The sequence below is a fragment of the Astatotilapia calliptera genome, chromosome 23, assembly GCF_900246225.1.
Source record: "Astatotilapia calliptera chromosome 23, fAstCal1.2, whole genome shotgun sequence".
Lineage (NCBI taxonomy): Eukaryota > Metazoa > Chordata > Actinopteri > Cichliformes > Cichlidae > Astatotilapia > Astatotilapia calliptera.
The window spans coordinates 30,881,497-30,896,051 of record NC_039323.1 but is presented as its reverse complement, the minus strand read 5'-3'; the positions used below and the strand labels follow the sequence as shown (position 1 = coordinate 30,896,051).

Below are 14,555 nucleotides of genomic sequence, written 5' to 3'. Positions count from 1 at the left end.
CCACAAGTATACGTTTGAGTTCTGTCAGAAGATTTTGATGAATCTGGATGGACAAAGGCTCAGTACAAAGATGCAGCAAATGAAAATGAAGATGTTTGCTTAGGCAAACAAGACCCAGCACAAAAGTTGATTTTGGCCTTTTTATATCTTTTGTTCAAACTGTGACCTTTTTTTCTTTCTTTTTTTTGGCCAAATGGAAGTTGTCTATTTTTGTCTGCTGTTCTGTTGTGAGTGATGTGACCTTTAATCTGTACTACTATAGATGGATGAAAGGACTGGGGATTTAGCTCAGAAAAAGTTTCATGGTTGTAACCACCATTTTCTTTTTGATTGCTTTTGGGATTTGCAAAGGTAATAGAAAAATGTTGACAAGTTTTGTGTCTTCCAGTGTTTTAAAGTTGGTCTTCCCGTTCTTATAAGCTTGTAAATGTTTACATGTAATTGGTTTTGGAGAAGTATAGTTGAAAGATTTTTTTTTATTAAAATACCTCCCCCTTGGTAACAGAAAAATGTTCTTCATGAAAACACACACACACACATATATATGTATATATATATATATATATGTATATATATGTGTATATATATATATATATGTATATGTGTATATATATGTATATGTGTATATATATGTATATATGTATATATATGTATATATATATATATATATATATATATATATATATATATATATATATATATGTGTGTATATATATATGTATTTGTATATATATATATATGTATATGTGTGTGTGTATTTATGTATTGTTCAAGGTTCAAGGTTCTTTATTTGTCACATGCATAGTTATACAAGTATAACATACAGTGAAATGTAGCCTATATAAATATATACAATGATTCTGAAGTGAAATCTGATTTTACAGATTCCAGTTTGTTTTCAGTATTGCCTAGTAGTACAGAGGTTTGTGCTATTCAGATTCGACATTCATTACAAATGTACATCAGCACTTTTTTGTGAGCACTTTGATTTTTGTTAAGGTTGATTTGACCATGTGACATGTATGTTTATTTACAAAATATTCTGTTTCTGCTTTTAATTCAAGTGAATAAACCTGAGTTGTAAAAACAAATTCATTTTGTCATTATTTTAATAATTAAATTAGTTTTCTGGTAATGAAAATTATGATTTAGTTGAACTCAAAATAATGATTTCAATGCAATGAAAATCTAGCTCAAGTGAATGACATTGTATTGAGTTGGACCAACCAAAACCTTTCACATCATATTAATGTACTTTTTTTCATTTTAGCAGTATTTACGAAATTGTGTTCTACTGACTCAATTTAATTGAATTGTCATGATGTATGTAGATTAGGTTGGACCAAAATAGATGTATTACGTGGAAAACCTGCCATCAGTCCAATTGAGTTCATCCAATGACTCATTTTTTTGAGTGTACTTGTTAATTGAGTGATAACGTTGTTTAATTTCTAAGAACCTTGACATTGGTCATTTTATTTACTGTATAAATCCAAGCAGGAAGCACGTTTTGATAAGTGTGATTTGGCCATCAAAGCGTCCTACCTATAGATATGTACGATGGAGGCATAAACCACGTAAGGCAGTATATTCTGATAAGGTAGCACAGATTGATTGACATGACTATAAATTTACGCTACGGTAAGATGTTTTGACAAAGTAGGACATTTTGTCAGAACACCGGAAACCCAGACAAACACGCAATAAGAGGCTGTAAGCGTCCTGTTAATGTTGGTAGCATCAGTTACACATTGGACCCGGAGCCAGCACAACAGAGCCAGTAGTGCACAGGCAGGAATGTTTGCACGCTCCTTAGCACTAAAAAAGGGCTTCGCTTGGATTGAGAATCATTGATAAACTACAAACTTCTGTCATATTGCATATGGTATCTTACTTAAACAATACATTTTCCTCATTATGTTATTGATAATTGTCAGTTCATCACTATTGCCTTACATTAACAAGTCAAAACATGGATGGTGACAGTAACAATTAAAAAAAACTATTAAAAAAAATCAATATAAGCCCACTGTGATTATAAAAACATGAAAAAATCAATGTATTAGAGCCACTGTGGGAATCATATTATGAGTCCAACACTTGCCTTCTCACCCTGTATGCCTAGTCCTGGGAGACCGACAAGCCCTGGAAGACCCGGTGGCCCAAAATCCCCCTACAAGTTCAGATAACAACATGTAAATGTTAATAGGTTGACAGTGCCTCACACTGAAATGTGATTTATTATATGTGGAAAACACCCATCTGTATACAATTCTATAGCGCTGCATTTTAATGAATTAATAATATAGGCCACACTTGATGACATCTGCTCCTTTTGCCTCACTTCCTTTTATCTGTCACATGCTATAATCACATCACAAATATATGATGGTAATGCAGAGAACCCTGCAGGCGGTGTTTGTCATTACTGCATGAAAACTTTGTGATTACCTCCAATAAACTTCACTACAAAGCCCACGGTAAAACTGTCAGCAACATCGGTGTCGAGAACACCCGTGTAAATCACAACGAAAAAGTTTTTTTGGGGGGGAAATGATTTTTCATGTAGCAGAAAGAATTACATAGCTAAAAATCAACTCAGCCTTTCTTTGTCTGTAAGTCTGTGAGCTAAAATGCTGCCAGATGGCTGTGAAGCTCTACAAACACATCCTGAAAGACAAACCTTTACCTTTATGTCTATGTCTGACTGTACCTGACTGCAGGCTAACTTTTCCACATTCATCAGCACAAGCAGTGAAACTGCGCTCCTCCTACACTATCCATGCTTTGACCTTGATTCATCATCTGTGGACTGTGACCTCCTACATAACACTGCACTGAATGCATTCATCCGTGGCTCTGCCAACTTATGGCCTTCTTCACAACAGGACTCCGGCTTTCTCTTCATGGCTGTGTGAAGGCTTTTCAGCAGGCGCCTTAGTTAAGGCCTCTTTAAACTCCACCTTGTCTCCTTTGATTCCAGCACCCGGCTGTCCTCTGGGTCCCCGTGGCCCTTCCAAGCCTCGCTCTCCCTGCCAAGATGGACAAAAAAGTTACTGCAAATTGACTCTTGAAATATCAGTAAGATGTATGAAAATAATGCCAAAATAGGAGCAGAAAAATAAGTATAAAAGTTAGAATAATAAGATATTAGTCAAAATACAGATGTTATTTTCCAAAAGAACTCACACAGTGTAAAACATTACACGACTTTGAAGCCAAACAGGAGTTTTAGTTTAACCAATGTATCATCTTTCAGCTGCTTCCTCATTCCCCGAGGTTTCACCACAGCAGATGGATCCACATACTTGATTTGGCACAGTTTCTGTACCAGATGCCCTTCCTGACACAACATACAGGCCTGGGCCCTGCACTAAGAATACACTGGTTTATAACCCCTCCCACTCACCCACCCAAGGCTGGATTTATGTCTCCTCAGTGTCAGACTGGGGATGTCTTATATGTAAAGCAAATGTGTTAACCACTACAGCATGCTTTTCATTCACAATGAATTATTTCATCTTTTTAATCTGACTTTAAAGAGAATGATGGCTTTGTAACTGAAAAGCTGCCATTGGAGTAATGTGCATTACGAGCTGTTTCTCAGTTAGTTTCATGGCTTCTTGTGATGGTTTAGCAAAAACAAAATGCTTATTGTTATTATAAATGTTCAGTTTGATTTATGTCAGTTACTGATAGAAGAGTGTAACTTGCTCACCAGAAGTGGCCTGAAAGATCCAAACTTGCACACAGTTTCTGTTTCTTCTACGGAAAGCCATACTAGCCATACTATATAGTATATAGGAATATTGTGGTATTTCATGTATATCAAAACGTGCCTAGAGGAGATATAAGTATTACACAAAGAGAAAAAGCAGAAGGAGAAATTCACTGAGGGATTAGAAAGATAATACAGGATGACAGTCAGTAAAATGAAAAAAAAAATGCTGCATAATGTCCTGCACTTTATAGACTGCAGAAAAATCCGATTTCCCTTAAGGAAATATTTCTGCGTCTTCCAAGGACATCCAAGGACAACAGAAACAATGTCGCATAGAGGAGTACACTGATTAACATGCCGCTCTTGCATGTTAGCCTCAAGAAGTAAAGATTTACTGTCGTAACTCTATGATCCCTCACAAGCTGAGGTGCTAATGATGTGGAAAAAGCTGCAGAGCTCCTGTGAATCTGGAGCCTGTCGAGGCTTGTCATGTGAAGAATGCTGCTTTGGAACAAGAACGCCATTAAAAAAAGTGGGGAAAAAGCACCCTTGAGGCCAATCTTCAGCAGTGGGGGATCCACCTTCTCCTGTGTGTGTGTGTGTGTGTGTGTGTGTGTGTGTGTGTGTGTGTGTGTGTGTGTCGGGGGGGGGGGGGGGGGGGGGGGGGGCATGACTGATACCATCACCAAGGCAAGTCGCCAAGTGATAAATCAAATAGTAGTCTGAAGCAGTCTAAAGTTGAAAATTTCACCTGAATTCCACTTCCTGTGATACAAAACTGCTCTGTTAGTCTTATAACAAAGTCACAGAGTTTTTACAGTAACTATGTTTAATTTAGCTGTGTGCATTTATCAAAACAACAGAGCTGCATGACAAATGCACAGATCTGACACCTGTAATTTGAAAGAAACCACAAACATTTTACAAAGGAACGCTTCCAAAAGTAATAATACATTTTTGCAATTACACTGATGTTGAGCTATGTTGTTTTTAATTGCTTGGGGAATCAATACAACTTTTGTGAGAGATAATTAAAATGATCTTAGGGCTGAGTCTGATAAATATTTTAATATTTTTCAACATTAAAAAGAATGAAATAACTCTGCTGGATGTTTCAAATTGTCTTAAATTTTCCACTTTCATTTCAAAAATGTCTCTGTCTGCATGAAAACACAAAAAAACATGTCACTCAAAATCATGCCAAAAGAACAGGTGGAGGCATAAATCTAAACATACAGAAATGTTGGCCAATCAGAAGCCCATAAACAAAAACACGCTGTGCAATCTGAAAAAGGACGGGAAAACTAAGAATAACAATAGGAAACATTAAAGCATCACAAAAACATGCTGTGTATGTCTTCTGCACAGTATAAGGACACACTCAAATACTGAATGAAAAATTTTTTTGGCCCAAAAATGTCAAAGATATCTCTCATGTGGAAATTGCTTTGGAAAACGAAAACAACATGAGAGAACGTATATATCCACATGTGCTTAAAAGACACTGAGTGTGCATATATGAATGTGTGTGCCTGATGGCCTTGAGAAAACACAGACATACGAAAAGACTCTTTATTTCCTCTCTCAGTGAGTCACTGACATGATGCCCTGGCTTTTTTCTTGAACCATCTCTGAAACTTTTTATGCTTTATGTGGAGATGTTCTCATGTCCTGTGCTGGATACGATCAACGGACTAGATCACAGCACGAGGTAATGAGAGCCATACCACACTGTTAATTTATGGAACTTTTGTGTTGAGTTATCATGTCTTGTAATCCTACACATCATCAATTTCCTGTCATTACATTCTGGAATCTGGAGCCCAGATGGATCTTTGTGTAGGTCAGTTTGTAGATATGAAAGGTATGAATGCCTTAAACAGGGTTAAAGGGGTTAAAAGAGTTTCCCTGGCTGTTTTTTACACGAAAAAGGTCAGACTTAAAAAGCATGAACGCTAACTCACCTTTGGTCCAGGCAGACCTTCTCCTATCAGCCCTCTCTCTCCTTGGACTCCCTGTGGTCCTTGAGGTCCCTGAGTAAAACAAAGGAAACTGAAAAGATGTCTCACATGAAAACTAGGTTGTCTCTGAAGATAAAATGTAATGTCCCTGCTTGGATGTCAACATTTCGTTCTGTTGCTTCTTTACTTGTCTCTTGTCTAAGGCGTGGTGACAAACTGGATCTAACCCCCGCCAAATGTTTCCATCTGGCCAAGGTATTAGCAATAGATCCTTAAACAGTGAGGGGGGTTCACAGAGGGGAAGGTTTGCCTTCAGGGACTTTTGCCAGAAAGCTTTTTTAAAAGTCAGGTGTAGTAGTTTATAGAGCAGCAAGGCTCACATATATATTAGGTTTTATTGGATGTCTGACAGACAAGAGACAGGAGACTGAGGTTGGTGTTCCATGTGTCTCCAAACATCAAAATTCTGATTTTTATTGTTATTCTTTCATATTTAAATTTTTTAAATTACTTTTAAGTTGCACTTTGATTTTAGATTTAGCCATCATTTACCTGCGGCAGAAGTTTAAAACTTGAATTAGATATTATGTGTAGCTAGCCCTCCTGAGTATTTGTTACATTTAATAAAAACTGTTGATGGCAAAAAAAAAAAAAGAAGCCCATATATATATATAAAAAAAAACACCCAGCACGCCCATGCGGGCGGTTTTATCCTTCAAGCTCGGGTCCTCTACCAGAGGCCTGGGAGCTTGAGGGTCCTGCGCAGTATCTTAGCTGTTCCCAGGACTGCGCTCTTCTGGACAGAGATCTCCGATGTTGTTCCCGGGATCTGCTGGAGCCACTCGCCTAGCTTGGGAGTCACCGCACCTAGTGCTCCGATTACCACGGGGACCACCATTACCTTCACCCTCCACATCCTCTCGAGCTCTTCTCTGAGCCCTTGGTATTTCTCCAGCTTCTCGTGTTCCTTCTTCCTGATATTGCTGTCATTCGGAACTGCTACATCGATCACTACGGCCGTCTTCTTCTGTTTGTCTACCACCACTATGTCCGGTTGGTTAGCCACCACCATTTTGTCCGTCTGTATCTGGAAGTCCCACAGGATCTTAGCTCGGTCATTCTCCACCACCCTTGGGGGCATCTCCCATTTTGACCTCGGGACTTCTAGGTTATACTCGGCACAGATGTTCCTGTACACTACGCCGGCCACTTGGTTATGGCGTTCCATGTATGCCTTGCCTGCTAGCATCTTGCACCCTGCTGTTATGTGCTGGATTGTCTCTGGGGCATCTTTACACAGCCTGCACCTGGGGTCTTGCCTGGTGTGATAGACCCCAGCCTCTATGGATCTTGTGCTCAGAGCTTGTTCTTGTGCTGCCATGATTAGTGCCTCTGTGCTGTCTTTCAGTCCAGCTTTGTCCAGCCACTGGTAGGATTTCTGGATATCAGCCACCTCCTCTATCTGCCGGTGGTACATACCGTGCAGGGGCCTGTCCTTCCATGATGGTTCCTCGTCTCCCTCCTCTTTCTTGGGTTTCTGCTGCCTGAGGTATTCACTGAGCACTCGGTCAGTTGGGGCCATCTTCCCAATGTATTCTTGGATGTTCGTTGTCTCATCCTGGACTGTGGTGCTGACACTCACCAGTCCCCGGCCCCCTTCCTTCCGCTTAGCGTACAGCCTCAGGGTGCTGGACTTGGGGTGAAACCCTCCATGCATGGTAAGGAGCTTTCTTGTCTTTATGTCAGTGGCTTCTATCTCCTCCTTTGGCCAGCCTATTACCCCAGCAGGGTACCTGATCACGGGCAGGGCGTACGTGTTGATGGCCCGGATCTTGTTCTTACCATTCAGCTGACTCCTCAGGACTTGCCTGACTCTCTGCAGGTACTTGGTGGTTGCAGCTTTTCTAGCGGCCTCTTCATGGTTCCCATTCGCCTGCGGGATCCCCAGGTACTTGTAACTGTCCTCTATGTCTGCAATGTTGCCTTCTGGTAGTTCAATCCCCTCAGTTCTGACTACCTTCCCTCTCTTTGATACCATCCGACTACACTTCTCCAGTCCGAACGACATTCCAATGTCATTGCTGTATAGCCTGGTAGTGTGGATCAGTGAATCGATGTCTCGTTCACTCTTGGCATACAGCTTGATGTCATCCATGTACAGGAGGTGGCTGACAACTGCTCCGTTCCGTAGTCGGTATCCGTAGCCAGTCTTGTTAATGATCTCACTGAGGGGGTTCAGGCCTATGCAGAACAGCAGTGGGGACAGAGCATCTCCCTGGTAGATCCCGCACTTGATGGTGACTTGTGCTATGGGCTTGGAGTTGGCCTCTAGTGTTGTACGCCACATCCCCATTGAGTTCCTGATGAAGGTTCTTAGGGTCCCATTGATCTTGTACAATTCTAGGCATTCCAGTATCTAGCTGTGGGGCATTGAGTCATAGGCCTTCTTGTAATCAATCCAGGCAGTGCACAGGTTGGTCAGTCTGGTCTTGCAGTCTCGGCTGATTGTTCTGTCTACCAGTAGCTGGTGTTTTGCGCCTCTGGTATTCTTGCCAATTCCTTTCTGTGTCCCGCTCATGTATTGACCCATGTGCCTGTTCATCTTAACCGATATGATGCCTGACAGGAGCTTCCATGTAGTACTGAGGCAGGTTATTGGTCGGTAGTTGGAGGGGACCGGTCCCTTCTTGGGGTCCTTGGGGATCAGGACCGTCCGGCCTTCAGTTAGCCATTCCGGGTGTCTCTCGTTAACTAGCAGCTGGTTCATTTGTGCTGCCAGACGCTCGTGGAGTGCAGTCAGCTTCTTCAGCCAGTAGGCGTGAACCATGTCAGGCCCTGGTGCTGTCCAACTCTTCATACTGGAGACCCTTTCTTGGATATCTGCCACTGTGATGGTTACTGGACCCTGTTCAGGGAGGTCGCTGTGGTCTGCCCTCAGATCCTCTAGCCACTGAGCATTGCTGTTATGGGTTGCATCCTTCTCCCATATGCTCTTCCAGTATTGCTCCGTCTCCAGCCTTGGTGGTGCTGTTCTCTTATTGTTCCCTTGCCACTGAGAGTACACCTTTGCTGGTTCTGTGGAGCACAGCTGGTTTATTCTCCTGCCTTCTATCTCTCTGGTGTACCTCCTCAAGCGGCTGGCCAAGGCTGTGAGTCTTTGCTTGGCAGTTTCCAAGGCCTCAGGTATGGATAGCTTGCTGTATTTCTTAGGCACCTTATTTGTCGCACGTTTCTGCAACTCCGTTAGTTGGCTAACCTCCCTCCGTGCTACTTTGATCTTGCCCTCTAGCCTCCTTCTCCATGGAGGGTACTGCCCCTTGTGGCTGTTCAATTTGTAGCCAAGCATCTCACTGATCACTGCTGCCGTATTGTAGATCAGCTTGTTAGTGTCGGTAATCGTGGTTGTAGGTATTGCCCGTAGTGCTGCATTAACATCATCTAGCAGACCTTCTGAGGGTACTTCACGTAATCTTGGTAACCTGCTACGGGGGATCCAGGTTTCAAGCTTGGCCATGATCCTATTTTTCAGGTCAGTTCCTCTCGCACTCAACGATCCTTCTCCTATCGCACTTGGGGCTATGTACCCAATCTCGGGTGGGGGTGATGATATCTCCCCCCTGACCTGGCGTCCTGACTCCTCCTTGCCATAGCATTTGTGTTGTACCTCGTCAATCTCTAGCTGTGAGAGCAGTCCCTTCTTTCGAATGTTGGAACACTGAGCTACTAGTTGTTTCGCCGTCATTGTGGATGTTGGGTATCGAAGAATCCATAGGTCCCTCATCCTATTCATGTAGCCCCTTCCGCCGGGGTTACTTGCGTAGTAGCATTCCAACAACGCCCTGTTTTCGTCCCTTGCCCACCGATGCCTTCTTGTTCCAGTAGCCCACTTTTCGTCAGGGTGCCCTGGTTCCTCAACACCTGACGCGGACCTTGTTGATCGGTTGATCCGTCCGAGCCGGCATGCCTTCATATTTATCTGTCTCGCTCATGTCTGCGGTAGGCTTGCTTAGCCTTAAATTAACATGACAGATTGATATTACCAGATCAAGTATTCCTCATATCAGCGCCTGACCACATGCCCGCATTCTGTATGGCTGAAGGCATTTGTCCACAAACACAGTAAGTAACAAAATCTATAAGAAAATGGTCAACATATTGCACAAAAGATACATTATTCCCTCAGCAATTATTGTTCTAAAGTTGCAATGCTTATGCAGGGTGCAAAACATTGCAAGGGAAAAAGAGAGGCATATCCCAGCTGTCAAGCACTTTGCTTTGAGTTTTAGTCACACTGATCTCAATGGTACAATTAATGTAAGTTAGATTGTCTCTCCAGGTAAAATATGTCTCTGCATGGCTGTCCATATTTTCTTCTGTCGCTTCTTTACATGTCAAACGATTCTATCATTCACATTTATACAGAAATAGATCACTTTTTAAACTATTTAATACACTGCTGAAGCTGTATGTGTCTAAGAGGTATTTTTCTTCCTAAACATGCTCATAATGGTCTTTATTTAATGTCCACTGGACAAATCTTCACACCTTTCAAGGTTTACTCTTGTTTCTGCCTCCTTTGCCTTGTCCAAAAACAGCACTTTTCCACTTTAGCAAGCTAGTTGCCATAGTTACTCAGGTTGTTTCACCATTCACTATTTCAGCTGCTTGGAAGAAGGTACCAAGAGCGAAAAATGCTATCTTCTCGCATTTTATTTATTTATTTATGTATGTATCCAGAAGTTTAAGTACCCCCTAGACATCATTACTCCATACCCATTACATTGTACATTTGGCATTTTGACATTACATTGCCATCATCTACAATGCTAATGTGAAGTGTGAGTTGCTAGTTTATCTCACCGGTGGTCCAGGCTCACCAATTCCTAGAGGACCTGGAGGCCCTGGTTGCCCCTGGAAACCAATATCACCCTGCAAGAAAGTGAGAGGAGTGCTCATACAGGGTGAGAGTCAAGTGGATTATTATGCCTTTGTAACTTAATTTTCCAAAAGAATAGGGTAGCAGACTTTACCTTGGGTCCCGGAAGGCCAATCCCTTGTTCCCCTTGGATTCCAGGTGGCCCAGGAAGTCCCCTTTCCCCCTATAAAAACAAGCAGGGACAGACTTGTGGATACAAAGGCGCATAAACAGTTGCACGTACAGTTGTAAACAACAGCAAAAAAAATCCGAAATGACTGACTTTCTTTCCCACACCCACATAAACATACATGTTCTGCTTCCTCTCCTTCTCAGCTGTTTTTAAAGGGGATTTAGGACTACGGGGTTCCTTCATTCCTTTAGCTTTATTGTTAAAGAATGCAATTATTCACGCAGAGGTCATAAATCACAGCTTTGCTGTGCAACAGGAGGGCGAGCAAAAGGCGTGAAGAGGCTGTAGAAATGTTAACAGGCGCATACCAGTAGATTTTTTTTCTTCTGTTGCCCTTTCAAGCAAGTTGGGACAATGTTTAATGCCAGACATTAGTCTGCCATTGAGGTGATATAGGATGACAGCCAGATTATCAACATGAACATTCTTCCAAAATAATTAAGGAGGGAACACTTGGTGGGGGAGTGTGTGCTTATGGCAGAATTGGCAGGTATAACACGGGACTGGGGGCTTAAAAAGTGGAAACAGACAAATAAGCTGACAAGGTAATAACAGATGAGCTACTTCAGAGGGCTTTCCAATGTTCCAGCAGGGACGGATCATAACTCACAATAAAAGCGTTCAAATGTATAGTCATTGAATCAGTGTTATCAGTTAGTAGAGCTACTTGACATTTGTGATGTTATTTATGCCGGCGCTGGATGAAGTTAATCAAATTGCATTTTAAATGTCAATGTTGTGCGTGTGATATTTTGCATCTGACGATCAAACACTTTATTTATGTCACATTCTTCCATAGGCAGCAAAGCGTTTCATGTTTCACCACTACTACTCCACAGGTACCAGAATTATTGGAGGCTCCTTTGATACGGCTATGTAAGACTTAACCCAAAGCAGACTTCAAAGGACTTTATGTGTCCAGCTTAAAAAAAAAGTGTATCCTTTAGATATACATCTGGTTTTTAAGATTTTGGGTCACCTTTGATGAATGATTTTGGGCTGGACAAGGGGAAAGGCCAGTCTCTGGTTCAGAGAGAATTCCATCACATATAAAGGAATGTCTGATTTATGTCTCCTTTAGTTCACTTTTGTACTCTCGGAACAAGTTCTAAAGACATGTAGTGCAGCCTTGTTGAAAATCAAATGAACTTCTAGCCCTTCCACAGGGGCCACAGTGGAAGGTGGAGTGAAAAGGCTGCCACAATCAGATGCATCTATCTTAAATGTAAAAAATGCTTTATTCTCTACACAACAATCAAACAAAAGTAGGGACTGGCTTGATTGCTCAAAAATAAAGTTCCTCTAAAGCCACTTAAGGTGGCTCTGAAAGTGAGTGAGTCCTGATAGACTCACCAGTTAAAATGTCCAACGTTACAACATTAAAAACCTCATTTAGAATCCATCCATCCGTTCGCTTCTGCTTATCCTTCTCAGGGTCCCTGGAGCCTTTCCCAGCTGTCGTAGGGCAAGAGGCAGGGTACACCCTGGACAGGTTGCCAGTCTGTCGCAGAGAGCCATTCAGAACTACAAGTAATTTAGATTTTTCAATTAACCTATCCCCACAAACTACATGTCTTTGGACTGTGGGAGGAAGCCAGTGTACTCACGCAAACACAGGAAGAACATGCAAACTCCACACAGAAAGACTGATAGTGGATTGAACTCAGGACCTTTTTGCTGTGAGGCAACAGTGCTAACCACCGTGCCACCGTGCTGCCCCTTATTTTGAGTATGGCACAAAAACTATTTTGGCTTCAACTGTACTACTGCTTTAATTAAGTATTTGGATACAGGCTTAAAATGATATTGTAGGTGTATCTATGGTTGCTTTAATTGACAGGTACACCTGCATGGGTATAGGTTTACCTACACAGGTGACTTAAGCTTCAACTCAACCAGTGATGCTGGTGCTTTTTGGAGAATTTTTACTCTCATCAGTGTTTTCATTGGGACATCTAACGGTTTTATTTCATTTCTTTTTCTTAAGTAATTTCCCCATTTTTTAACATAACTTTTAATTTCCCTGTGCCATGTTTTTCAAACATTTGTTTTCTGCTCTTACTTATAAACTGTTTTTCTTTTAGTCAATTTTCTGTCTTCACATTAATTATTACCTTCTGGCTAAACCTGTCAGTTACTGGTTAACTTATTGGACACCTGGAAGAGTAAGAAAATCAACACATTTTTTGTGTGTAACAAGAAAATTTTTTTTTTTTAAAGAAAAGCAATAAATAAAACACATTAACCGTTTATTTCACATGAATTGTGTGACTTTAAATCCAGCCACCTTAAAATGACTTAAATCTACTGTATCCATTTGGAGATGTATTAATCAAAGTGGGGTTGCATCAACACTAACCAGATACTTACTCTGAATAGCCAATCACCTGAAAAACAAGTTAATACATTGAATGTAGGCTGGACTATCAGAATATCCTAACAATTCATTGAAAAGCCCTCAGTTGAACCTAAATGCTGCAGTAAGAGTACTTACAGGGACAAGAAAGCGAGAGCCTATTTCTCCCATATTGGTTTCCCTTCATTGGCTCCCCGTTAAGTCTAGCATCTCTTCTGTGGGCCAAACTCCCACGAGACAGCCTGTTTACCTTTAGAATAAGGCTTAAAATTTTCCTTTGTAATCAAGCTTAGTTAGGGCTGGATAAGGTGAGGTAAATGGTAAATGGACTGATTCTTACATAGCGCTTTTCTACTCTTTCTGAGAACTCAAAGCATTTTATACAACTTACCCACCCATTCAAACTTCTTCATTCAAGTACTCTCATCTACGCTTTTGATAAAGCTTATAGTCAGGGCTGGATCAGATCACACTGAATCCTCCTTTAGTTACGGTGCAATAGTCCTAGACTGCTGGAGGCTTTCTCTGATGCAGTGATCTCTACCCATTATGTGAACCGAGGCTACACTACACTACATACAATCAGTATTTTAGATGGAAGCTTCAAACATGTCAACCACTGCAATTGGCTTCATTGAGACAGAGGAGTACTTACTTTTTTGCCCATCACACCTTCAGGTCCAGTATCACCAGGTGGGCCGGATAAGCCCTAAAAGTTAAATGAGTGTGTGAGTGACACACTTATATATAAGTAAGTAGTAGACAGAAGTAGTACATTAAGTTAATGTAAATTAATTATGGATAACATAGACCGACATCTTTGAAATAAAAATACTGTCCTGATGTCCTACTGACCTGAACAACAACATGCTAAGGCTGTATGGATAGGCTACACCTGTTGATGTGTACCTGCCACTAACAGTCACTATTTAAAAAATATCATACAATTTAATGATACAAATTTGTCCTCTTTTTTATCATTCTTAAGTGCATTGTGGGATGTTTTGACAGGTGATTTGATACCAAGAGAAATAAAATTTAAATTTACTTGAAGTCCACGATTTCCTCTTGGTCCAACTGGTCCTTCAGGACCCTGTAATAAATGACATTTGTTAAGCTTCATATTCACAAGCAGTGCTTTAGCAACTTTGTAATATTTGAACACACATATAAGATTTGTTTCACAACATTCAAATTGCAACATACTCTGTCTCCCTTAATTCCAGGTGTGCCACACTCCCCCCTCTCTCCCTGTGATAGAATAAAAAGTGTTAGGTGAGTTCTTTAGTATAGCATCATTATGCATAATTTAGGACTTGTATCCCATGGTTTTTCTGTGACACATTTATGACACAGAGTGTAATGCCCAAGGATAACTTTATCATTGTACAATGGGAAATATGTAAACA

General features: G+C 41.1%; 1 protein-coding gene across 2 annotated transcripts in view; it reads right to left on the bottom strand.

Annotated features, from left to right (window-relative positions):
- Window positions 1-14,555, bottom strand: part of LOC113016306 (collagen alpha-1(XXVIII) chain-like) — a 41,904-nt gene that overhangs the window by 19,639 nt on the left and 7,710 nt on the right. For both annotated transcript variants that reach the window (XM_026159045.1, XM_026159046.1), the window contains exons 9-16: window positions 14,353-14,397; window positions 14,195-14,239; window positions 13,802-13,855; window positions 10,713-10,781; window positions 10,543-10,611; window positions 5,686-5,754; window positions 2,964-3,032; window positions 2,105-2,173 (exon numbers count right to left, since the gene is read on the bottom strand). In XM_026159045.1, coding sequence (XP_026014830.1) covers window positions 2,105-2,173; window positions 2,964-3,032; window positions 5,686-5,754; window positions 10,543-10,611; window positions 10,713-10,781; window positions 13,802-13,855; window positions 14,195-14,239; window positions 14,353-14,397 — 489 coding nt within the window. The remainder of the gene's footprint in view (window positions 1-2,104; window positions 2,174-2,963; window positions 3,033-5,685; window positions 5,755-10,542; window positions 10,612-10,712; window positions 10,782-13,801; window positions 13,856-14,194; window positions 14,240-14,352; window positions 14,398-14,555) is intronic.